This window comes from Oncorhynchus mykiss, chromosome 3 (genome assembly GCF_057628025.1).
Source record: "Oncorhynchus mykiss isolate SJ-2025 chromosome 3, ASM5762802v1, whole genome shotgun sequence".
Taxonomy (NCBI): Eukaryota; Metazoa; Chordata; class Actinopteri; order Salmoniformes; family Salmonidae; genus Oncorhynchus; species Oncorhynchus mykiss.
Window position 1 is genome coordinate 68,509,892 of NC_143024.1, and position 27,544 is coordinate 68,537,435.

The 27,544-nt window shown below is 43.8% G+C and overlaps 1 protein-coding gene across 4 annotated transcripts in view; it reads left to right on the plus strand.

Moving 5' to 3' along the window:
* Nucleotides 1-362: 362 nt before the first annotated feature.
* The window catches only part of LOC110520268 (adenylate cyclase type 5), a 138,319-nt gene continuing 111,137 nt past the window's right edge, over nt 363-27,544 (plus strand). For all 4 annotated transcript variants that reach the window (XM_021597450.3, XM_021597451.3, XM_090229994.1 and 1 more), the window contains exon 1: nt 363-2,573. In XM_021597450.3, coding sequence (XP_021453125.2) covers nt 1,626-2,573 — 948 coding nt within the window. In that variant the 5' untranslated portion in view covers nt 363-1,625. The remainder of the gene's footprint in view (nt 2,574-27,544) is intronic.

Sequence of the window (27,544 nt, forward strand, 5' to 3'; positions counted from 1 at the left end):
GTATGTGATCCATACAATTTGATTTGATTTGAAATGCATAGCAGTCTCCTCCAGGCCCAAGTCTAGACCATAAAAATGGAAACTGTCCCTCAGTTACCAGAGTGGCAGAAGTCACACCCATGTAATCAATTAGGTATTTCGATTTACATGTCAATATACAACACCAAATAGAAAACATGTGGGTTTTCGTTTGCGTTAAGGGTTAATCGTTTGCGTTTGAGGTCCAGCTGTGATCACAGATCCGCCCATTCATCCAAATGCGGGGGAGAACGCGCAGGAGTCGCATCTCCAACTGACATGGTCGAAAGCCAATGAAAAGCTTTAAAGTGAAAGTCATACTCGCGCATATCCAATGGGAATGAGCAAACGGCTGATTTTGGGAATCAGACTTGGTTGAATGAAAACCTAACAGCAACCAGCAATGGTAATAAACCGTCCGATGCCTGCCTGATCAATAGCGTGCAATGTAATGCATGACTCCCTATCATAGCCCACTGGGAGTACGCTCAGAATGGTTTCTTCTTCTGGTCAGTCTGTTGTGTTATTCGACGTCGCAGGAATCCAAAAAGGGGTTGAACTAGGACCAAACGCGGTGGTAACGTTGGGTGATGTGTGCTGCATGAATCGTATGGATCAACACCAGATTGAGTCTTCAGGGATTTTGTGTGCAGTCGCTGGTGGTCGGCTGTTATGTGGTCGTGACAGCTCGTTAATTCTGGGCAGAGTTTAACATACAGATGCAGTAATAATACCGTGGAGAAACGTTTTTTTGGGGGATGCTCTGGCTTTTGTATGTGTTTAAACGTCGAGTCTTTCTCTCCTCCGCTGGTCAATGAAAGCGCGTGAGGGTCGGGATGTGACGGTTTCGCAATTAGGATGTAACCAACCAAGCTTCGACAAGGCTGCAATGAGATGCACAGGTTCAGTTCTAGCCCTGAAGGAGACGCTCAACTAATGTAGCTTTGACGTCGACGTGGGATTGTCCCCCACATCATCACGTTTTTTCTTATAATTCATTTTACATCAAGGCAAAAGAAAGTGCTTGGGGAGGTATTACAGATTCACAACATGACAGATGTTGGTATGGCCAACTATTGGAGTTGTATAGTCTTTTTATTCCATGGCCTTGGCCTATAATTAACAACATTTCTGCATACAGAGTTTATATTTGGATTATAATGAATTATGTAAAACGAAGTCCTCCTGGAAATGTATTCTACACTAGAGGTCTGTTTGTTGTTACAGCATATGTCCCAGATGACATCTAATTTAATTGTTTTTAAGTGATTTTCAAGAGCATTTTGCCATCTGCGGCCAAAGTTATCCCCAGTCATCAATAGGCCTATGCGTCACATTTTCAAAAGTATCATGGACATACATTTTCCCTATCATAATGGACATGTAACTGGACACATTTAATTGACTTCAACATTTTCTGAATTCAGTCATCACGGATTTCTCAGGAATGTCATAGACCTGTCATTTAAGAAACCATTGTGACAATGTAACAACATTGTAGCAAGAACAATAATTTGCGCGAATTCGGCTTTTCTAAGAGACTATAAGCAGGCACGTGTGTGGTCCTGTGTGTTGCTTTTTTCTTTGACTTTTATCTGAGAAATATAATGTCCAGATCGAACAGTGTGAGCCCGCCCGAAGTCGGTGCGCCTGGGCTGAGGGGAGGGACTGAGCTCAGATCTGCTTGGGGCGAGTCTGAGTCTATTGCAAACGGATGCCCATACTCGGCTAGATCTCCGAGCAAAAAACTCGCCCGGTCGAACAGCAGATGGAGGGAAGGAGATGATGATCCCGAACAGCAGCCCGGACCAGGACGAGCCACGACAACGGTTAGCAGGGTCAGTTTTAGGTCTAGATCTGCGTGGCAAGAGCATGGGACTGGGGAAGAGAGCCGAAACAACAACCGATCTTCCCCAAGGCACGCAGATGGAGCCGGGGAAGTGAGACCCAAATCGGTGGAATTGGGCTTGGAAGACCGGAGAGTGAAGGGCTCCAAACCCGAGGAGGAACTCATGCCTGAAGTTCACCTTTCCATGGTTGCGTGCTGCAGCAGCGCGATGCAGATTTTCAGATCCAAGAAATTCCAATCGGAGAAGTTGGAGAGGCTGTACCAGCGTTACTTTTTCCGACTCAACCAGAGCAGTTTGACCATGCTCATGGCCGTTTTGGTGCTCATGTGCGCGGTCATGCTGACATTCCATTGCGCGGGGGGAGTATGCAGGATAACTTACGTGGTGGTCTTTTCCTTAGCCATCTTACTTATCCTCATATTGATGGTTGTGTGCAATCGGAACGGGTTTCATCAGGACCACATGTGGATAGTCTGCTATGTGGTCATTCTAGTCGTGCTGGTTGTACAAGTGATCGGGGTGCTGCTTGTTCAGCCGCAAAGTGGTTCTGAGGGAATTTGGTGGACGGTGTTCTTTATCCATGTCATCTACACTCTGCTCCCGGTTCGGATGCGGGCTGCGGTTATCACTGGAGTTATACTGTCTACCATCCATGTGGCGGTGTCTTGGAAGTTAAACGAAAGGGATGCCTTTATATGGAAGCAGGTAGGTCCTGTTTTATAACGTTTTTATTAGGCTACGCATGTATTAAGCATTCATAAATCAATAACTTTTCTAGTAACTTCACGCATGGATGAGTCTACCAAATAAAGTATAAAGATAGATTTTTGGGGGGACATTCCATCAAGTGACAAGTGGCCTGTTTGGATAAAACTTGCTGAGTCAAAGGCGTATTTTATTGTATATAATTCTAATTCTCACAAATGACCTAGCCTAGGATACTACTCATTAGGAAATGAACACCGTAATGTGTCTGTCATTATTGCATAACTCATTTGTACTGTGCTCTATTGTACATTTCACACATCCAATGCCTTTTCATCGGACAGTGACTGACTGATCAAGATGCCCGAGTTTGTCTTGAGATGCTGCTGATGCTTGTTACTATGGAAACGGTCTCGATTGACCATTGCTCAGTCCCCTAGTTGTTATCATGGAGAAGACCAGTAGTAAAAGCATCCAATTAACATTTTAGAGAGAGGAAAAACACTTCTAAGAAGGAAATCAGAGCTCACTGGGTAAAACGGAAGTTTTAAGAATTTAAGAATTTAGGTAAAATAACTTCTAGAAGATGTTCTAGAATTATGGGTCAGAATGGAAGTGCCACATATCTACATCCTTTTGAAGTGACAGTGTTGTTGACTGTTTAGGGTTTGTAGACTTGAGAAGAATTGGGTTGGAAACATGGTTTTTTTTTGTTATAGATAATTTGCAAAGGAAAAACATATAGTATTGCGTTTCTAGGGTCATATCAGTTTATGATAGATGCAATCAACACTTGTCTTATTTTAAATGTGAATTATATTTATTGTGTCAGAGTGAGGAAATTGCTCAAATGCCCAACATAACTTTTTGCTCTGCCACTTAAATTACGGAGGATGTTTATAATCCAACAAATTTGAGGTAAGAAAAAAATACACATTTAAAGGAGCTATATACATATAGCTTTTTCTTACCTCACATTTTTATTTACAGTAGTAATGGACGTAGTGTTTCTCAATTTCCACAAAACTTTTTATTTTGCATTCTAATGGTGCAACCTTTTTATTGGTCCACATTTTTGTCATTTAGCAGCCTAGACTTGTTGTTTTTCCTTTACAAAATATCTATAACAAAATAACCCCATGTTTCCAACCCAATTCTTCTCAAGTCTATGGTCAACAAAAGACTGACCATCTCTTGTGGGCAAATTGACTGGGGCCAGCAAATCTCTTGTTGTCAAATTGACTGGGGCCAGCAAATCTCTTGTTGTCAAATTGACTGGGGCCAGCAAATGGCAAGTGTCAAATATCTACAAATCACTCAGCCCCAGTCAATTTGACAACAAGAGATTTGCTGGGCCCAGTCAATTTGACAACAAGAGATTTGCTGGCCCCAGTCAATTTGACAACAAGAGATTTGCTGGCCCCAGTCAATTTGACAACAAGAGATGGTCAGTCTTTTGTTGACCAATAATGAGGCTGCACCATTAGAATGCATTTTTGTGTGGTCTCAATACATTTAAAAAATATATATTGTGATAAACGATTTATCCACTATTACTGTAGATATTTTAAGGACATTTTCTTTATTTTTTTGTATTATTATTATAATGTATTTCCATTTTTTATTTTTTACCCCTTTTTTCTCCCCAATTTCATGGCATCCAATTGGTAGTTACAGTTTTGTCCCATCGCTGCAACTTGTTACATATAGCTCGATTAAATAGTGAGGTCTGTTATAAAGAAGCAGCACATCCCAATAGGCCTACATTTGTCATTTTATTCAAAGATTAGAATCAAACTCATAATGTCTATTACAATGCCAGAAGGAGCTTGTGTTTGAGAGCCCCTCTCCGAGGCCAAACATGAAATGGTGCTCCGTATGTAGGATCCCAAAAACTATTCAATGAAACTAGGGGTACATCCCAAATGGCACTATTCCCTAAATGGTGCACTACTTTTGAGCAGGGCCATTTAGAATGCACACTGGTAAATGACTTTGGACCGGCAGTTCTTAATCCCAGTTTATTTTAGTAAAAGGATACTAAACTTAAGCCTCTTCTGGAAAGACATACTTAAATACAATATTGTACACACAGTTACAGAAAAAAGATAGGAAAAATATTTAAAAAGAAAAAGCATGACTTCACGGTGCCCTACCAAACCTCAAATACAATGGCCTGGTGACCCATTGTGCGTGCCGTTGTGCCCTCTTTCGCTTGGCTGTGTTCTTTCTCTCTCTCTCTCTCTCTCTCTCTCTCTCTCTCTCTTACTTTGTCATTTTCTGGCTTGTTCTCTCGCTCACTGTGTTTACCAGTCCCTGTACTACTTATAAACATCTGCCCTAACAATGTGCTCTTCCCAAGAACCTCTGCTTTACAAATCTGGCTAATGGAAACCGTGCATCAGTCCACCATTGAAGTTTAAGGGCTTGTAAATTAATGATTGAACCGTGGAAAAAAATAAAATAACTCAAAAGCAAAACTCCACTCAATACCGCCTCTTTCCCATAGGCTAGAATGGATCATTCAAATCCCCTTTATTTTTCTTTTTTGAAACTTTGATTATATTGGTCAGAGAGTGTTTGTGATACAGACATGTGACCCTATATCTAATTGCATTTTCTGTGAAAATAGGCTCTTTTTGAAATGAGTGTGTGGGAACAGGCTGTTGTAATTGTTTCTCTTCCTCACCATCCTGTTGTTTTTAGCACATCAGATCTCCCCCTGTTTATATACTGTAGGTCCCAGCAGGTCTCCACTGTTGAGCTGTATGTTTATGTGAGATCCCAAGATGATGCTTGTATCAGGAGTGCTCCCATGAATAGGCATAAAACAACTTGAACATAATGACTGTGGCTCGGTTCGAGACGGTGGCATTGTGTTGTATGTGGGTCTTTCTAAAAACTAGGGTACCAGTGAGCATTTCTTGTAGTGGACAACTTTTTGGAGCTGTTACAAAGTCGTTCATAATAATTTGCCTTTTCATGTGAAAACATTAAGATATGAAGGGGGAACATAGATACATTAAGTATAATTCATGAGTTTAATCAAAAGGTTCAACTATTTCTCATGCTTGGAGTCTTCACAGATTTGGCAAAAATCATGTGACGTAAAACACTACTTTTCTTCCCTTACATTTATGATACTGATGTTTGTCTTTACATCATATACTAATAATTTAACAATTGAATTACACGTTGAACTTGATCCTGTAAAATTCCTGGATATTGCTGTTGACTTATTAATGAACTGATGTAACTGTAAATGGTTAGCTGACTGATATATCCTAGCTACCTAACTAACCATTGGTAAACTCATTCAATGATGCCATACCGCCAAAGCAACAGTATCTATTGCTAGACTAGAGATATTCCCCAACCTATAGTTAGTCAGCGGTTGCACATCTAACTAGCTGGAATGAAGCAAGGATGTGAATAATTCTTTGGTCCTTTAAAAACCTGCTGTAGTTAACATATTGTGTGCTATAGCTTGGAAAATAAATACATGTGACTCTGGAGGACAACATGTTTGCAACACGAAACTAACGAGTATTGCGGTACTGGTATCGTCCCGGGCCTTCTATGAGGTCAAAATTACACACTGAATTTGTGAAAATTATAATAATGCCCTATTTGTGTAAGAGCTATTTGAAAAAAATGCCTGGAATTTCAACATGTTCAGGTGGGATGGAACTTTTCACCCAAATCAGGATGTCACAATGTGACCTGATTATAATAGACTAATGACTGTTCATCTGGGTAAGGGGGTGGGCTCCAGACTATCCTATCAGCTAGTGTATGTAAATATCTTCTAATTTGTTTCCTAATGCCCACACAAAACTGAGCATTTCATGTACCAAAGGAGGATCAGGGAAGTAAATGATAAAATATATTTTGGCGTTATTTTCATTAAATAACCACAGTGATTTAGACATACAGTGATGATTTAATAAGTACAATTACAAAGACTGCATGGGTGCTTTAATACCTGTCAAATACTTACTTCCTCTGTCCCTGGGAGAATGTCAATTTCATTTCCTTGATTCGTCATATCCTCTCTCATCTCCTTCTCAAAACCCATTGGATGAGAAGGTCAGAGGTCCTTCCCCTCTGACCTTATCCAATGGGTTTTGAAAAGGAGGTGAGGAGAGAGGAGGTGAGGAGAGAGGACGCGAAGAATCAAGGATATGTTTTGATTATCCCATTCCTTGCCTCACTCTCAAAGCGCATTTGGGGAGAGGAGTGCACTTGCACTTTCAAGGAGAAGCAAGGAGTGGAGGAAACAAGGACAGAGGAAGCAAGAATTTAATCGCTAGTTTTCAGAGGCTCACACAATGCTTGAAGAGTTTACTGATTATAATGATTTAATTGTTTATTATTATTGTCTATGATTTTGTTGACAGAACCTAATGTATTATATTATATCAACTATTTAAACATATAGAACTGCTGTTGTTTATCTTTTTCATTCTTCAGGAATGTTTAGCATGGCTATAAATGATAGAGAAGTTGACTAAAGCACAAAAAGACCTGGCAACTAGGCATGCCAAAGAAACATGCAGTGTATCACGTTTCAGGTAAGACCCAGATGAAGACAATGTCGAAGTGACAGCAGTTTTTTAATCCAACAGGGGCAGGCAAAAGACAGGTCAAGGGAAGGCAGGAGTCAGTAATCCAGATAGGTGAGGCAAGGGTACAGGACGGCAGGTAGGCAGAAATGGTCAACACTGGGAAAATAAGAAAACAGGAACAATCGAGAGACAGGAACGGAGGGAAAACTGCTGGTAGGCTTAACGAAACAAAACAAACTGGCAACAGACAAACAGAGAACACAGGTATAAATACACAGGGGATAATTGGAGTGACACCTGTGTCATGTACTGTCATGTTGTGTCTTGTCTCTGTCCTTTCCCTTCACCCTGTCTCCCTCTGCTGGTCGTTGTTAGGTTACCTTTTCTCCCCCTCTTTCCCCCAGCTGTGCCTTGTCTCCTCCTAACCACCTCGTCACCCCTCTTCCCACCTGTTCCCTTTTTCCCTCTGATTAGTCCCCTATATCTCTCTCTGTTTTTGTTCCTGTCCTTGTCGGATTCTTGTTTGTTGTGTTTCATGCCTGAACCAGACTGTCGTCATGTTTGCTGTAACCTTGTCTTGTCCTGTCGGAATCTGCCGGTCCGTCTGAGCCTACCTATGTTTGGTAATTAAAGAAGCTCTGTTTAAGTTAATTCGCTTTTGGGTCCTCATTCACGCACCGTAACAGAAGAATCCGACCAAGAATGGACCCAGCGACTTCGGATCCTCTCCACTCAGCCGTCGGGATCCAGGGAGCGATGCTAGGCAGACACGAGCAGGAAGTGTCTGCTGCTCGACATGCCGTTGAGACCCTGGCCACCCAAGTCTCCAACCTCACAGAACAGGTTCACCATCTCCGCCTCGATCCACCGGCCACTTCCAGGGCTTTCGAATCTCCGGAGCCCAGAATCAATAACCCGCCGTGTTACTCTGGGGAGCCCACTGAATGCCGCTCGTTCCTCACCCAGTGTGATATTGTGTTTTCTCTCCAGCCCAACACTTACTCCAGGAGCACTGCTCGTGTCGCCTACGTCATATCTCTCCTTTTTGGACGGGCTCGTGAGTGGGGCACGGCAATCTGGGAGGCAAGGGCTGAGTGTACTAACCAGTATCAGGACTTTAAGGAGGAGATGATACGGGTTTTTGATCGATCTGTTTTTGGGGAGGAGGCTTCCAGGGCCCTGTCTTCCCTATGTCAAGGCAATCGATCCATAACAGACTACTCTATTGAGTTTCGCACTCTTGCTGTCTCCAGTGGCTGGAACGAGCCGGCCTTGCTCGCTCGTCTTCTGGAGGGTCTCCGCGCAGAGGTAAAGGATGAGATTCTCTCCCGGGAGGTTCCTTCCAGCGTGGATTCCTTGATTGAACTCGCTATTCGCATTGAGCGACGGGTTGATCTTCGTCACCGAGCTCGTGGAAAGGAGCTCGCGCTCTCCGTCGCCCCCCTCTCCGCATCACTACCATCTTCCTCTGCCGGCTCGGGTGCTGAGCCCATGCAGCTGGGAGGTATCCGCATCTCGACTAAGGAGAGGGAACGGAGAATCACCAACCGCCTCTGTCTCTATTGCGGTTCCGCTGGTCATTTTGTCACTTCATGTCCAGTAAAAGGCCAGAGCTTGTCAGTAAGCGGAGGGCTACTGGTGAGCGCTACTACTCCTGTCTCTCCTTCAAGATCCTGCACTACCTTGTCGGTCCATCTACGCTGGACCGGTTCGTCAGCTTCCTGCAGTGCCTTAATAGACTCTGGGGCGGAGGGCTGTTTTATGGACGAGACCTGGGCTCGGGAACATGACATTCCTCTCAGACAGTTAAAGGAGCCCACGGCCTTGTTCGCCCTGGATGGTAGTCCTCTCCCCAGGATTCAGCGTGAGACGCTACCTTTAACCCTCACTGTTTCTGGTAATCATAGTGAAACCATTTCTTTTTTAATTTTTCGTTCACCTTTTACACCTGTTGTTTTGGGCCATCCCTGGCTAGTTTGTCATAATCCTTCCATTAATTGGTCTAGTAATTCTATCCTCTCCTGGAACGTCTCTTGTCATGTGAAATGTTTAATGTCTGCTATCCCTCCTGTTTCCTCTGTCTCTTCTTCACAGGAGGAGCCTGGTGATTTGACAGGGGTGCCGGAGGAATATCACGATCTGCGCACGGTGTTCAGTCGGTCCAGGGCCACCTCTCTTCCTCCACACCGGTCGTATGATTGTAGTATTGATCTCCTTCCGGGAACCACCCCCCCCCGGGGTAGTCTATACTCTCTGTCGGCTCCCGAACGTAAGGCTCTCGAAGATTATTTGTCTGTAGCTCTTGACGCCGGTACCATAGTCCCCTCCTCCTCTCCCGCCGGAGCGGGGTTTTTTTTTGTCAAGAAGAAGGACGGGTCTCTGCGCCCCTGCATAGATTATCGAGGGCTGAATGACATAACAGTGAAGAATCGTTATCCGCTTCCTCTTATGTCTTCAGCCTTCGAGATCCTGCAGGGAGCCAGGTTTTTCACTAAGTTGGACCTTCGTAACGCTTACCATCTCGTGCGCATCAGGGAGGGGGACGAGTGGAAGACGGCGTTTAACACTCCGTTAGGGCACTTTGAATACCGGGTTCTTCCTTTCGGCCTCGCTAACGCTCCAGCTGTCTTTCAGGCATTAGTCAATGATGTCCTGAGAGACATGCTGAACATCTTTGTTTTCGTTTACCTTGACGATATCCTGATTTTTTCACCGTCACTCCAGATTCATGTTCAGCACGTTCGACGTGTCCTCCAGCGCCTTTTAGAGAATTGTCTTTTTGTGAAGGCTGAGAAGTGCACTTTTCATGCCTCCTCCGTCACATTTCTCGGTTCTGTTATTTCCGCTGAAGGCATTAAGATGGATCCCGCTAAGGTCCAAGCTGTCATTGATTGACCCGTCCCTAAGTCACGCGTCGAGCTGCAGCGCTTTCTCGGCTTCGCGAACTTCTATCGTCGTTTCATCCGTAATTTTGGTCAGGTGGCAGCTCCTCTCACAGCCCTTACTTCTGTCAAGACGTGCTTTAAGTGGTCCGTTTCCGCCCAGGGAGCTTTTGATCTCCTCAAGAATCGTTTTACATCCGCTCCTATCCTTGTTACACCTGACGTCTCTAGACAGTTCGTTGTCGAGGTTGACGCGTCAGAGGTGGGCGTGGGAGCCATTCTTTCTCAGCGCTCCCTCTCTGACGACAAGGTCCACCCATGCGCGTATTTTTCTCATCGCCTGTCGCCGTCGGAACGTAACTATGATGTGGGTAACCGCGAACTGCTCGCCATCCGGTTAGCCCTAGGCGAATGGCGACAGTGGTTGGAGGGGGCGACCGTTCCTTTTGTCGTTTGGACTGACCATAGGAACCTTGAGTACATCCGTTCTGCCAAACGACTTAATGCGCGTCAGGCGCGTTGGGCGCTGTTTTTCGCTCGTTTCGAGTTCGTGATTTCTTATCGTCCGGGCTCTAAGAACACCAAGCCTGATGCTTTGTCTCGTCTCTTCAGTTCTTCAGTAGCCTCCACTGACCCCGAGGGGATTCTCCCTGAGGGGCGTGTTGTCGGGTTGACTGTCTGGGGAATTGAGAGGCAGGTAAAACAAGCGCTCACTCACACTCCGTCGCCGCGCGCTTGTCCTAGGAACCTTCTTTTCGTTCCCGTTCCTACTCGTCTGGCCGTTCTTCAGTGGGCTCACTCTGCCAAGTTAGCCGGCCACCCTGGCGTTCGGGGTACGCTTGCTTCCATTCGCCAGCGTTTTTGGTGGCCCACCCGGGAGCATGACACGCGTCGTTTCGTGGCTGCTTGTTCGGTCTGCGCGCAGACTAAGTCCGGTAACTCTCCTCCTGCCGGCCGTCTCAGGCCGCTTCCTATTCCCTCTCGACCGTGGTCTCACATCGCCTTAGATTTTGTCACCGGACTGCCTTCGTCAGCGGGGAAGACTGTTATTCTTACGGTTGTCGATAGGTTCTCTAAGGCGGCTCATTTCATTCCCCTTGCTAAGCTTCCTTCTGCTAAAGAGACGGCACAAATCATCATCGAGAATGTTTTCAGAATTCATGGCCTTCCGTCAGACGTCGTTTCGGACAGAGGTCCGCAATTCACGTCTCAATTTTGGAGGGAGTTTTGCCGTTTGATTGGGGCTTCCGTCAGTCTCTCTTCCGGCTTTCACCCCCAGTCTAACGGTCAAGCAGAACGGGCCAATCAGACTATTGGTCGCATCTTACGCAGTCTTTCTTTTCGTAACCCTGCGTCTTGGTCAGAACAGCTCCCCTGGGCAGAATACGCCCACAACTCGCTTCCTTCGTCTGCGACCGGGCTATCTCCTTTTCAGAGTAGCCTCGGGTACCAGCCTCCGCTGTTCTCATCTCAGTTCGCCGAGTCCAGCGTCCCCTCCGCTCAGGCTTTTGTCCAACGTTGCGAGCGCACCTGGAAGAGGGTCAGGTCTGCACTTTGCCGTTATAGGACGCAGACTGTGAGGGCTGCTAATAAGCGTAGAACTAAGAGTCCTAGATATTGTCGCGGTCAGAGAGTTTGGCTCTCCACTCAGAACCTTCCCCTTAAGATGGCTTCTCGCAAGTTGACCCCGCGGTTCATTGGTCCGTTCCGTATTTCTCGGGTCATTAATCCTGTCGCAGTTCGACTTCTTCTTCCGCGATACCATCGTCGCGTCCACCCGGTCTTCCATGTCTCCTGCATCAAGCCCGTCCTTCGCGCCCCCGCTCGTCTTCCCCCCCCCCCCCCATCCTTGTCGAGGGCGCACCCATCTACAGGGTCCGTAGAATTTTGGACATGCGTCCTCGGGGCCGTGGTCACCAGTACCTCGTAGATTGGGAGGGGTACGGTCCTGAGGAGAGGAGTTGGGTTCCCTCTCGGGACGTGCTGGACCGTGCGCTGATCGAGGATTTCCTCCGTTGCCGCCAGGTTTCCTCCTCGAGTGCGCCAGGAGGCGCTCGGTGAGTGGGGGGGTACTGTCATGTACTGTCATGTTGTGTCTTGTCTCTGTCCTTTCCCTTCACCCTGTCTCCCTCTGCTGGTCGTTGTTAGGTTACCTTTTCTCCCCCTCTTTCCCCCAGCTGTGCCTTGTCTCCTCCTAACCACCTCGTCACCCCTCTTCCCACCTGTTCCCTTTTTCCCTCTGATTAGTCCCCTATATCTCTCTCTGTTTTTGTTCCTGTCCTTGTCGGATTCTTGTTTGTTGTGTTTCATGCCTGAACCAGACTGTCGTCATGTTTGCTGTAACCTTGTCTTGTCCTGTCGGAATCTGCCGGTCCGTCTGAGCCTACCTATGTTTGGTAATTAAAGAAGCTCTGTTTAAGTTAATTCGCTTTTGGGTCCTCATTCACGCACCGTAACAACCTGTGGAGACAATCACAAAAATCACAAAAACAGGTGAAACAGATCAGGGTTTGACCTGGGCGCATACCTGGTTGACCTGGGTGTTGGCGTTAGAAATCCCTGTCGTCAATGTAGATGAAGAAGAACCGGTTCAACATGTCGCAGAGAACATCATTTACCAGAGCCCGGAACACAGCAGTGGCGTTGGTGAGGCCAAAATGCATGACAAGATACTCGTAGTGGCTTCTGGCCATGATGAAGGCGGTTATCCACCTCCACAGAGTGGGGGTAGGCGTTCCGGGGGGTAGGCATTCCGTAGATCCAGCTTGGAAAATGCAGTGGCCCCCTGGAGTGGTTCGACGGCAGAGGAAATGAGTGGTAGCGGGTAACGGTTCTTAATGTCATTGAGTCGCCGGTAGTCAATGCACGGGCGCAGGGTCATGTCCTTTATCGCACCCACAGGAGAGGAAGAGGGACAGATAAATCCTGCAGCTAGGGAGTCCACAATGTAGGTCTCCATAGACTTGGTCTCCGGTCCCGACAGAGAGTACAGATGTCCCCGGAGCGGCGTGTTGCTAGGGAGAAGGTCAATCCCGCAGTCATAGGGTTGGTGCGGGGGAAGCGAAGTGGCCCGGGCCTTGCTGAACACCTCCCTGGGGGTTCTGGTACTTCACTGGGATTGGTGGAGAGGTCCAGGGCACCTTCCAAGCCCCCAAGAAGACAATGGATGTGGCAGAACGGACTCCAGCCCATGATGGCACCAGTAGACCAGTTGATGAGGGGATTGTATTGCTGGAGCCAGGAGAATCCCAAAACCACTGGAATCTGAGGAAATTTGATGAGCAGAAACTGAATAGTCTCGCTGTGATTCCCTGACACCTGTAAGTTGATGGGAGTGGTATTTTGAGTGATCCGGCCTATAGAGCGCCCGTCTAGCACTCTAACATCCATGGGAATGGAGAGGGGTTGAGTGGGGATGTTCAGCTCGGAAGCCAGGGAAGAGTCAATGAGGACCCGGAGAGATTTAGACTGGTTTCCCCACAGCAGAATGGCATGAAAAGGGGTGCGAGCAAGGGAAGCAGAAAAGTTCTCCATATGGACCGCCAGAGTACTCATGTCAAATGTCAAAGTAACAACAGTTTATTAATCCAACAGGGGCACGCAAACAACAGGTCAAGGGCAGGTAGTGGTCAGTAATCCATATAGGTGGGGCAAAGGTGCTGGATGGCAGGCAGGCTCAGGGTCAGGGCAGGCAGAAATAGTCAACACCGGGAACAATCGAGAGACAGGAACAGAAGGAAAACCGCTGGTAGGCTTGACGAAACAAGTGAACTGGCAACAGATAAACAGAGGACAGAGGTTTAAATACACACGCGATTATGGGAAAGATGGGCGACACCTGGAGGGGGGTGGAGACAATCACAAAGACAGGTGAAACAGGTGTGGCACGTTGTTTCTCCATGTTTCTTGTGACATTTTGAATGACATGTAGATGTTTTGTAGTTGCTAGTTGGAGTTAGGGTCTCATTGTGCCTATCTAGACTTTATTTCTGTAAATACACATATAAAGCTGCAAGAAAATCATATTTAAATGTATATCAAACCATTTTGAAATTTTGACCACCTTATTTATCGAAAGACTCATGTGTACTGCACTCCCAATACATGCAGGGATGACCGGCACCCTGGTAATAGTAGTGCACTTTATAGGGAATTGTGTGCCATTTGGGACGAAGCCTACAGCCTTTCAGATGGAACCTCAAATGGAGATAATTGGGACACATCTGACCTCAGTGTTATCTGATGTACCTCACCTTAACCTCCCATCCCACCTCCCCAACTGTATTGTCTCTGTTATCATAGGGGGACCTGTGGGCAATCAGGAAATAATGTGCGTGGGAGTCAGGGAGAGATGGGCTTTGTAGTATTTGAAATGAATGCTGATGCTGTTCAGGTCCCCATTGCAGATGTTTCATTAACCCTTTACACTCATACCTGTATATTTGGGCACAAAAAAAGATTGCTAAATTGGAACGCAGTGACTGTACAGTAACAGGGGCGGCAGGTCGCCTAATGGTTAGGCGTTGGGCCAGTAACCGAAAGGTTGCCACATTGAATCCCGGAGCTGACAACGTGAAAATCTGTTGTTCTGCCCCTGAACAAGGCATTTAACCCACTGCTCCTAGGCTGTCATTGTAAATAAGAATTTGTTCTTAACTGACTTGCCTAGTTAAATAAAATAATACAGTAACATGCTTCACAGCGATGCCGTTCTGAACTTGAGCGCGACAAGAAGTTGCCCCCATCCCTCCTGCTTATTGGACAACTTAAGCAAATTGTTTGTTGTCTGAGTGAGGGATATGCTGTGAATTAAGAGGACTCTATGTATTTAGAAAGATGAGACATTGATGATTATAATAAATACCACTTAGATGTCCTACAAGCAAGCCAAACACCCACGAGTTCAAATGTGCACTTAAAATGTCCATATCATAAAACTCATGTCATAAACAGTGTCAACGTTTATGATCACTATGTTTAATGTACAGTTACAAGATGACAAATGACCCTGGGTTGTTCTGAACAGAAGGAGCCCATGTTTGTCTATTGTGAGGAAAACTTGCAGCAGCACGCGCACCTGAATGCACGCATGACTCCTGTCTACGCGCACCACAATTATGATCCGTTTCCCTGAATTGTATTGTGAAAGCCTAACACTGTAATATTGTATTTTATAACTTATAACTCAATGTTCATGTTGGCTGTAGAACAAGCTTTCAAATGATGCCCACCTGACCCAGATTGGTATTTATAATGGACCGTTTTTGGATTGCGTTAACAACAACCGTAATTGTGTGATGGCGGGGATGCAGCATTGTGTTCCAAACAAAACAACTACAAGTGTGCTTGTTCTAGTTCCTCATCGGCACAGCTAGGAGAGCTAAAAAAATTAACAAATTACAGTTGAAGACTCTTCTTTGAGTCAATAGAGCGCATTGAAATGACTTAGGAACTGTGCACACTTTGGAGTCCTCTCACTCAAACCATTGTCATTTTCTGGTCTTATGTTGCACCTACCCCACATTCACCAGGAATATTCTTATCGTGTTAGTGAATGTGTCCAGAGTATTTTCAGATCTCGTTATCACAAATGCGGTGAAAGTACAGTAAATGTCAAATGCACATAACATCAACAGCGTAATGTTTGGATTCAGTCTTGTGTCAGGTGAACTGTTGTGTCCTCACCTTTGGTCTAGGACATTTTCCCATAACCTCCAAACTGTTCCCATTCAAATGGTTATGCGTATGCTTTTCATATCTATTCTGTAAGAAACATTTACATTTAGCCCTATCCATATAGGCCAATTTCCATCCGGGTTAAGGTTGTGATAGCAGTGGCCCTTAAAGGAGCAATCGACAGTGAAAACAATAACAAAGCATTTTCTCCGCCACTGTTTTGCTAAAAAGTTGAAGGATGGGGCTGGAGAAATGTAACCACTCTCAAATTCAGAGACAGAGCTATGGATGCAATGTTTGCCTATCACCATCACAAGCCTCAGTCAGTCATCATGTGCACTGTTATAATTCCTACCTCCCCGGCTATCTCCCACTTATGTGTGCGTGTCTATGTGTGTGTCACCCCTCTGGGTGTGTGGCTCTAATACCGCCCCTGTGCGCGGTACATCAAATTGAGTGAAACGTCAGAGAGACAAATCCATCATTAGGTGTCAGGGTTGATCAGTCTCTCCTCCCTCCTGTTTCCTCTGCTGTGATTTGGCATCGGTGATCATTGGTGATCCGGGATTGATCATTCATCGTCACCGGCGGTGGTAGTGCCGGTGACACAACAATCCGGATTGTCCTCTGAGTGCACTACCACCGCCAGACAGAAAGCATTTATAAACAGAGGTCAGAATTAGATAATATGGGAAATATTTTGCTTTAATACTTTGATCCCTTAAATTGTATGGATGCTGCTCAGTTAAATATGTTGTCTTATGTTCATCATTACCAACAAAGTACTCTGGTGATCATTGATCATTGATCATTGGTGATTATTGGCGATTGGTAATTGATCATTCATCATCACTTGTTAATTTAGCTTGTAGCATCATGTTAATTGTTATTACAGGGGTTTTAGGTGTAGAATGTTGATCCACGTAAAATCACATGCAACAGGATCTATTATAATCTCTTAGCTACCTTTGCCATTACATTCTATTCCAGTAATCTTCAGATTTCTCCATGGCCAAAAACACAAAGCAGAGGCTGCGTCTCTGTCCAAATGTTGTCCTTTGTTTTACACATTATTGAGCACTTCATTTACCTCCTTTATTGACTTTTCACTATGAACAACATGGAAATAATTAAGCCTCCTCATTACTGATGGATGCACCATCGATTTGCATCAATACACAGAGGAATTGAGTCCACACGTGCTGGAGAAAAACTATTAATAAACACAAGTAAGGGAGGACAATAATAATGACTTAAAAGAGGAACAGGTATAATGCTTTGAGACACCGGTAGACATGGAGACCTTTTTTCTGATGATCGCAGCAGCTGAGCAGCACCTCTCCTCCTACCACCATGCCCATCTCTTATCCTTCCCCCGCCAGTCCCTTCCTGTTGCATCTACCTCACTGCTTTCCTTTCTCACCTCTGTGTCAACAATTCTGTCAATTCATGTCTCTCTATCCTCTCCCACATAAGGCTCCTCCTCATCAGCCTCTCTGTTGGTAGTCAGGAGAGGGACTAGTGCTTTAGAAATAGAATCCCTCCCTATTCGATGAATTCTATGGATATGCTTACTTACTTTCTCGTGTTATTCTTATTTATTATTTAGATTTCTTGTGTGTTTTTGTTTTACCTTGTTATTTTTAGTATTACATTGTTATTAATTACTGCCTTGTTGGGTTTTGAGTTGGCAAGAAAGGTATTTGATTGTACTTGTGCATGTGACATTAACACTTGAAACTTCTGTAGGGATTATATTTCTATGAGAAGTGCCCTGTCCATGGTCTGTGGCCCATGACCGTGGGATCATTTCCACGTAAAGTGTGAGCCCAGTGAATGGCGAAAATATATGTTGAAATTGTGAGAGTAATAATTAAATAATAGTTTTTTAAAAAATATCTTGACAGTCTATATCATATAATTTGACCACATCAGTGTTCCAATAATAATCCATATAAAGTACAGTAATTTGTTGAATTTACTATAAAAGAGTATAAAAGAGATAGTGGGAAATTGAATGATGGATGTTGGAAGATTTGGCAGAGAGCGTTTTTAGTGACAGGTGGGACTTTTCAGCGGGCGCCTGCTGATCAGCATCTCACGGCCCTCGATATTGACATCTCACAGCCCTCAATATCTCGCAGCCTTCAATATCTCACAGCCCTCGATGAACCGATGTTTTGGATTTAATCATCAGCAAAATGAACAGTTGCATTCAATTTGCCATGCACCATCTCACAACAGGACAATTCACGTTGCTTTAACAATGGCAAACGTGCTTCAAATGAATAGGCAACACTCACCAGACTTTCTCCATATTTGTAATTGGCTGTAATTTAGAGCAGACATTATCGGCTGCTCGGCCATTAAATTCTGAAACTAATGCAAAGTTTCCACTTTTATAGCAGCTCTATGAGCCTTTTGTGTGGAGTTCAAGATTACCTCTTGGGTGCACCACTTAATTCAACTCTTCTGGCCAGTTGGCTGGTTTGACTACTGTAGATAAAGACACTACTCACTCAGTGCTCACTTAGAAGCAATCTGTATTCAAATGTTTTGAATTACTGCAATAAGCTTTTAGGATGCAACACTAGTTAGGCAATGCATGGATGTGTGGTTAGAAATCAACAGTAATAGTTATCATACGCAGAGAGTTTGTGCAACATTTTTTGCAAAGAATATTGAAAGTCGTAACGATGTGCACTGAGAGTTGGGAAGCAGGTTCAGGGAGTGAGTTTTTTAATAAAATAAACACAACATAATACAACAACAAGAACAACACACAGACATGACACAGGAACAGAAACAATAACGCCTGGGGAAGGAATCAAAGGGAGTGACATATATAGGGAAGGTAATCAGGGAAGTGATGGAGTCCAGGTAAGTCTGATGACGTGCAGGTGCGCGTAACGATGGTGACAGGTGTGCGCCATCATTTTGGGTGTGAATTAACACTGTGCTAAACTGGGGTTAGCCTCTGAGCAACACAGACAAATGAAGCCTGGGGCTGGAAACTGGCAAGAGCCACTCTCTTTGTCCCTGATGATCTTGTAGTTAGCATGGAAGATAACAAACGTCTCATCAACTCATCAATTGTTCTCCAATGGGTTTTTTTCTTCTCTTGAAACTCTAATTGATTAGTCAAAATGTCTGTTAAGATGGGATCCCCATAAAGAAGCTGGTTTGTTCTCATTTCCAGAGCTCTCATCAAATATAATAAAAATGTATTTGTCACATGCTTTGTAAACAACAGGTATAGACTAACAGTGAAATGCTTACTCACAGGACCTTTAACAACAATTCAGAGTTAAAGATAAAACAAACAAAAAAATAGAAATAGTGTCACAAGGAATAAATACACAGCGAATAACGAATAACAATAACGAGTAAAAATAACATGTCTATATACAGAGAGTACCAGTACCGAGTCAATGTGCAGGGGTACGAGGTAATAACATGGCTATATACAGGGAGTACCAGTACCGAGTCAATGTGCAGGGGTACGAGGTAATAACATGGCTATATACAGGGAGTACCAGTACCGAGTCAATGTGCAGGGGTACGAGGTAATAACATGGCTATATACAGGGAGTACCAGTACCGAGTCAATGTGCAGGGGTACGAGGTAATAACATGGCTATATACAGGGAGTACCAGTACCGGGTCAATGTGCAGGGGTACGAGGTAATAACATGGCTATATACAGAGAGTACCAGTACCTAGTCAATGTGCAGGGGTACGAGGTAATAACATGGCTATATACAGGGAGTACCAGTACCGGGTCAATGTGCAGGGGTACGAGGTAATAACATGGCTATATACAGGGAGTACCAGTACCGGGTCAATGTGCAGGGGTACGAGGTAATAACATGGCTATATACAGAGAGTACCAGTACCGGGTCAATGTGCAGGGGTACGAGGTAATTGAGATAGCACGTGATTTTGTGTCACAATAGAGAAAAAGGACACTTTTGTATTGTCATGTAACCCAAACACCCTAGGCATTGTTGGCTGGAAACAAAACTGGATTTCTCCATGGCGCCACACTGTATTGTACCACAGAGTAATCCACCATATAGAAAACACACTTGTCCCAGCCCAGCCATGACCTCTGTGTAACCCCTTGTGTTTGCCCCTGACATGATTCTCCATCCACACTGTGTTGACATTGAAGCTGCCTCATGGTGCGAAAGTAACAAGCGTTAACTCCCCTCGTATCCACTCTACTCTCCTCACCACTCTCCAGGAAAATAAACTTGCTATCCCATAATATATGGTGCTTGCCAGGCAAAATAACCCTCTTCCCTGGATGATATTCAAATAACATTTTTGTAATTTTGAGTACAGTCTTCTAACTCTGTCTGATTGCCTCTATACAAAGCTTAAAGAGTAACTTTCATGATTATATATATTATATATATATAAAACCAGATGTTTTAGGCTTAGTTATAGTGAAAAACATAATTTCTGGTCTTAATTTTGAAAGTTTGTTGCAAAAGTGTTATATTTTGGTATTTTAGTAGTAAGTCTAGCTCATTTTCCCCGCTAGCCGCTTCAACTCTACCATTTAAATCGTGACGTAGAGGCACCTACACTATAGAAACAAAAGTATGTGGACACCCCTTCAATTTAGTAAATTCAGCTATTTCAGCCACACGCGTTGCTGACGGGTGTATAAAATCGAGCACACAGCCATGCAATCTCCATACACAAACATTGGCAGTAGAATGGCCTTCCTGAAGAGCTCAGTGACTTTCAACGTGGCAATGTCATAGCATGCCACCTTTCCAACAAGTCAGTTCTTCACATTTCTGTCCTGCTAGAGCTGCCTCGGTAAACTGTAAGTGCTGTTATTGTGAAGTGGAAACGTCTAGGAGCAACAACGGCTCAGCCGCGAAGTGGTAGACTACACAAGCTCACAGAACGGGACGGCCGAGTGCAGAAGTGCGTAGCGTGTAAAAATCGTCTGTCTTCAGTTGCAACACTCACTTACGAGTTTCAAACTGCTTCTGGAAGCAATGTCAGCACAAGAACTGTTGGTTAGGATCGTCACGCAATGGGTTTCCATGGCCGAGCAGCCACACACAAGCCTAAGATCACCATGCGCAATGCCAAGTGTCGGTTGGAGTGGCCAAGCGTCGGTTGGAGTTAAAGCTTGCACCCATTGGACTCTGGAGCAGTGGAAACAAGTTCTCTGGATCTGGGTTTGGCGGATGCCAGGAGAATTCTACCAGCCCCAATGCATGTACGAACTGTAAAGTTTGGTAGTGGAGGAATAATGGGCCCCTTAGTTCCAGTGAAGGGAAATCTTAGCGCTACAGCATTACATTCTACACGATTCTGAGCTTCCAAATTTCTGGCAACAGTTTGGGAAAGGACCTTTCCTGTTTCAGCATGACAATACCGCTGTGCACAAAGCGAGGTCCATACAGAAATGGTTTGTTGAGATCGATGTGGAAGAACTTGACTGGCCTGCACAGAGCCCTGACCTCAACCCCATTGAACATCTTTGGGATGAATTAGAACGCTGACTGTGAGCTAGGCTTAATCGCCCAACATCAGTGCCCAACCTCACTAATGCTCTTGTGGCTAATTGGAAGCAAGTCCCTGCAGCAATGTTCCAACATCTAGTGGAAAGCCTTCCCAGAAGAGTGGAGGCTGTTATAGCAGCAAAGGGGGGAACAACTCCATATTAATGCCCATGATTTTGAAATTATATGTTCGATGAGCAGGTGTCCACATACCTTTGGTCATGTAGTGTATGTCATCTCAAGGGAGGGGTTCGGTATTAAATAAACTATTCTAGATGTGCTGGGTGGTACCACCTCAAGGCTTACTATAAAAGCAGGTGACAGTGTGCCTTATTTGGCAATGGTCTTGGTACAGTAAGTGGAGTGTGCCCATATATTTAGCATGATGCTTCCTTGACTAGAATACAGACATTACACTAAATTCAAAAGGCACATTTCCTCACATTACTGTTTCATGAATCTGGGTTCATGAATTATGTGCTGTTTTTACATCCATCGTAAGAAGAAATAAAGGATAATGGTGGTCATGTCAACTCGTTTAGCTTTTTCCTGACCACTTTGACTGATTGGTGGTGCAATCTGCTAAAATAGTTGGCTCATAGTTCAATGTTTGAGAGTTATAATCCCGTAAGGGGTAGATATATTTTTTCTTCTTTAAATACTTCATTTACACAATAACCCCACCCATAACTTATCACCTGAATTGATTTATTTTTTATTTTTAGGGTTTGGGAAAAGTCTGAAATTTGGTTTGAAAGTTACTCTTTATGCCTATATCTGGTGCTAGACACAAACACATAAGAAATGGTTCATCGTCGAATAGTTCAAACCAACTCAAACTTTATCAATAATTTTTTCTGAACCACTGACCTCGAGCTCAGGATTTTTCAATAGGTCAGGTGTTTGGAGGACCACGGGCAGAGCTTATGTTCACTACAAACTGAAGCTTTAATCCCCCTGCTCAGTGCAAGTGCATTTCTGCTTAGCTGACCGTATGCCACTCCCTAAGTTTTACACATTACTTAGTTACTTTTAACCAATGTTACTTTTAACCAATGTGAATACTGTAGCTCTCAACTGAGCCCTGAGTGGAAGCATGGACAAAATATTGTGTTTGAAATTACAAGTTGTAACATACTCCATTGAGTTGTTTGGCTCAGTCACCTTCTGTTGATTTGTACTAATCTTAAAAGATGCTAAGAAACCACCTCCACAGAAAAACCTTTGCTGGTTAGTAATCGACTTTGGTGCAGGACAAGTGGCTCCCTAACAGATGTTGAATCCGATCCAAGTCAGATTTACCAAATTACCATTTGAGACGGGCGAATGTGGCGTCTCATGCATTTTCCTCTTTGAGCAGACCTCGGGAGTGAGGACGCTGCTTGAAACTGACACCTCTTGGTGATTTTATCTGAGCCATCAGATTTAACATCCAGTCAGTGGCCTGACTGTCTTGTGTTCTGTTCCGTCACGGCCGTTGAGACTGAGTGCACAATGTAAACCCCCAGCAAAGAGAGAGAGAGAGAGAGAGAAAGAGAGAGAGAGAGAAAGATCATTCTCATCTCAAAGTCTTGAAAATATGAAAATGTAATGTGGGCTTCTGATACTCATTGCTTTGAATTTGGATAGTTTTCTCTCTCTCTTTATGCTCTGGTGTGATTCATATTAATAGAGTGAGAGGATAAAAGATTATGCAGTGCTGCTGTGTGCTTTCTGTGTCTCTTTCCATAAAGGCTCAGGCTTTGCTAGTGCTCTCAGGCCAATGAGATCATAAAGAGAGTGATTTGAATGTGCATAGACCAGTATCCCAGTCAACTCCTCACTGGGCAAAAACTGGTTGAATCAACGTTGTTTCCACGTCATTTCAACTAGAGGTCGACCGATTATGATTTTTTTAACGCTGATACCGATACCGATTATTGAAGGACCAAAAAAAAAAGCCGATACTGATTAATCGGCCGATTTTTATTTATTTATTTGTAATAATGACAATTACAACAATACTGAATGAACACTTATTTTAACTTAATATAATACATCAATAAACATCTATTTAGCCTCAAATAAATAATGAAACATGTTCAATTTGGTTTAAATAATGCAAAAACAAAGTGTTGGAGAAGTAAAAGTGCAATATGTGCCATGTAAAAAAGCTAACGTTTGAGTTCCTTGCTCAGAACATGAGAACATATGAAAGTTGGTGGTTCCTTTTAACATGAGACTTCAATATTCCAAGGTAAGAGGTTTTAGGTTGTAGTTAATATAGTATTTATAGGACTATTTCGCTGTCTACCATTTGTATTTCATATACCTTTGACTATTGGATGCTCTTATAGGCACTATAGTATTGCCAGTGTAACAGTATAGCTTCTGTCCCTCTCCTCGCCCCTACCTGGGCTCGAACCAGGAACACATCGACAACAGCCACACTCGAAGCATCGTTACCCATCGCTCCACAAAAGCCGCGGCCCTTGCGGAGCAAGGGGAACAACTACCCCAAGTCTCAGAGCGAGTGACGTTTGAAACGCTATTAGCGCGCACCCCACTAACTAGCTAGCCATTTCAAATTGGTTACACCAGCCATTAGGCTGATAGGCTTGAAGTCATAAACAGCGTTGTGCTTGCGAAGAGCTGCTGGCAAAACGCACGAAAGTGCTGTTTGAATGAATGCTTACGAGCCTGCTGCTGCCTACCATCGCTCAGTCAGACTGCTCTATCAAATCATAGACTTAATTATAACATAACACACAGAAATACGAGCCTTTGGTCATTAATATGGTCGAATCCGGAAACTATCATTTCGAAAACAAAACGTTAATTATTTCAGTGAAATACGGAACCGTTCGGTATTTTATCTAACGGGTGGCATCCCTAAGTCTAAATATTCTTGTGACATTGCACAACCTTATATGTTATGTCATAATTATTTAAAATTCTGGCAAATTAGTTCGCAATGAGCCAGGCTGCCCAAACTGTTGCATATACCCTGACTCTGCGTCCAATGAACGCAAGAGAAGTGACACACTTTCACCTGGTTAATATTGCCTGCTAACCTGGATTTCTTTTAGCTAAATATGCAGGTTTAAAAATGTATACTTCTGTGTATTGATTTTAAGAACAGCATTGGTGTTTATGGTTAGGTACAGTCGTGCAACGATTGTGCTTTTTTCCGCAAATGTGCTTTTGTTAAATCATCCCCCAGCGTTGCATCGATTATATGCAACGCAGGACACGCTAGATAAACTAGTAATATCATCAACCATGTGTAGTTATACTAATGATTATGATTGATTGATTATTTTTTATAAGATAAGTTTAATGCTAGCTAGCAACTTATCTTGGCTTCTACGGCATTTGCGTAACAGGCTCCTTGTGGAGTGCAACGAGAGGCAGGTGGTTATATCGTTGGACAAGTTAACTGTAAGGTTGCAAGATTGGATCCCCTGAGCTGACAAGGTGAAAATCTGTCGTTCTGCCCCTGAACAAAGCAGTTAACCCATCGTTCCTAGGCCGTAATTGAAAATAAGAATATGTTCTTAACTGACTTGCTTAGTTAAATAAAAGTATACATTTTTTATATTTTTTTATATAAAAAAAACGGCAAAATCGGCGCCCAAAAATAGCGATTTCCGATTGTTATGAAAACTTGAAATCGGACCTAATTAATCGGCCATTCCGATTAATCGGTCAACCTCCAATTTCAACCCCCATAAATCCATGTGTTGACGCTGAATCAACGTGGAAAACTGATTGGATTTGAAAAAATCATCAACCTAAGGGATTTCTTTTTTCTTTTAACCTGAATCCAATTACATAGTGAGTTATTTTGTTGATTTCACGTTAGTTGACAGGCCAAACAAATATAGATTAAAACCAGACGTTGAACTGTGGGTCAACCCTTCCTGTCCTAATAAGGCAGGGTTCAAGCCAAGGGAATGTGTTGTATTGCATGGGACAATATGTGTGACCTAGTAGTCAAATAATATGATTGGAAGTCATTGTGTGGAAGTCAAATCATTTTGTGGTTGTGGTGTCTGATCATGTCCTCTGTGGTATTCAGACGTTTGCACAAAGGTCCATCTGCAGCAAATGCTACCTAGCCTACTTATTTGGGGAATTTTGGTCTCCTATTGTGTGAGTTGTATTCATCTAGACTTCTTTGGGAGACTGCAGTAAAAGGTAAACCCGTGGTAAAACAACGTGTTTTGTTCCGATAGTGATGAACACAAATATTACAAATATTTTGAACCATGAGTAGATATGGAACCCACCTGTCTGGTTGTGAGATCTATTTGCTAGTTGTCAAACATTTGAACTGTTTGACAACAGGATAATCAGTCCAGAATTCTTGAACCAACTGCCATCTGATTACATAAACAGAATGGTCAGTGATGGCTAACATTTACATTCTTATGTCCATAGACTGAAATGTGTTGCCATATAGTATTTATCATTTAGAGAACATGCTAATGTTGGCACAGTGTTGTGTGACTTTCTTCCTCTGTGTATTGATGCATATTTCCTTTCCTCTGTGTTTGTGCTGCTAAATCAACATATCTTTAAACCATTATTCATCATAGCTGATTGATGCTGAGAGGGAGGCCTGGAGAGTGGGGAATTCATAAAGCAAAATAATAATAATATTAGTCATATCCGTTGGAAGATTAGCTGGGGACTACTTCTACCACCAATATAGTATTCACATGAGGGTCTCCGGGCTAGCCAAGCACATGGCTGTCAATTATCTCTCAGTGGCGAGGAATGACTCAACGACTGCTAGCTAAGCTGCCAATTATCCTCCATAGTTAACCCTGTTCTGTTTTGCAATGTTATTGCTAGCTGTTGACAGCTCTGGTGTCTCATATTGGCTATAGTGTGCCTCCCAAATGGCACCCTATTCCTTATATGGTACACTTACCAGGGTCCTGGTCAAAAGTAGTGCACTATATAGGCAACAGGGTGGCATTTGGGACACAGACATTGTCTCCCGCCCATAGGAGAAGCACATAGATTGTTCCATAGGGTTTCTCTGGAGGCTTTCTTGTTAATAAGCCTCCATTAATGAATCAGTGGTTTAATGGGAGCTGCGTCCTCTGTCTTCCTAGCTTGGACATTTATCTGATTTGACTGTAATTCACAGCCAGGCAGAACAGAGAAGATATTTCCTCTTGATGACATGCTGTGGAGGTGACCTCTGGTTGGGGTATTTAAGGCCAACCAGAGCCTGGATGGCTTGCCTCAGTGAAATGACAGTCTTCGGGGCAAGAAGAGAGCAGAGAGGACAGTGCCCTAGAACCCACTGTAAAGTATTTTTGTGACAAAGTTTGTGTGTGATCAAGGTGGGTTACCAAATCAGATGCTGTTGAGTTATTTTATCTCAAGTTAAAATGTTGATTATTGTTGAAGTGATGTAAGCTGGGCCTATTAAGGTTGAATGCTGCTTGGTCTCACATACTCCTTGTTATCCTCTCTCCATGTTCCTCTCCTGGGAGGGACTGCAGCAGTTTCTACCATTTGATGATATGAGGGGTAGTAACAAGACGTCTTGTCTGTTATGTCCCAAATGTCACCCTATTCCCTACACAGTGCACTAATTCTGACCAGAGCTCTATGGGCCCTGGTCAAAAGCAGTGCAGTGTATAGGGAATGGGGTGACATTTGGGACGTAGCCTCTGCCTTTTACACTGGCCCTTTGGGACAGTTTGGGGTAAAGCCTGAGTGATCGGTCATTTACACTACATCTTAGTCATTTAGCAGATGCTGTTATCGAGAGCGACTTACATCAGTCACTCTGCCAGTCTGTCTTTATCTGAGCATTATTCTTTCCACCCAGATGGCGTAACAACGTGAGAAATGCACCATGGTGCGGAACTGATTTCTGACAAGCTCTCTTTCTCACCTCGGTGACTTGTAGTAAATTGACGGATGGTCAGCAGAAGTCAGCCGAAACTAACTAAGACAGTGTGATCACATTGTTGAAAGGGAATTCTCCTTGTTTGGTGTTGACCAGGGTGTAGTACTGCCGGAGCACAGAGGAGCTGCACTCCCTCACTTTTTTCAATTTGAGAATACACAGAGCTGGTAAAATGGAAAATACATTCTGATAAATTCTAAATAAATTATATTTAATTACCACTAAAATGCCATGAAAAACAATAGAATGACAAACCAAATAAATATGTATAGTAGCCTAGAGGTAGGTAAATGGTGATTTCTTCCCTGTCTTCTCTCTGGCATTGGTGAGAATGATGAAGAACTTAAGGCTATGTGTGTGCACTGTGGAGGCATTTCGGAGGCTTGACCACTTTGGCCAA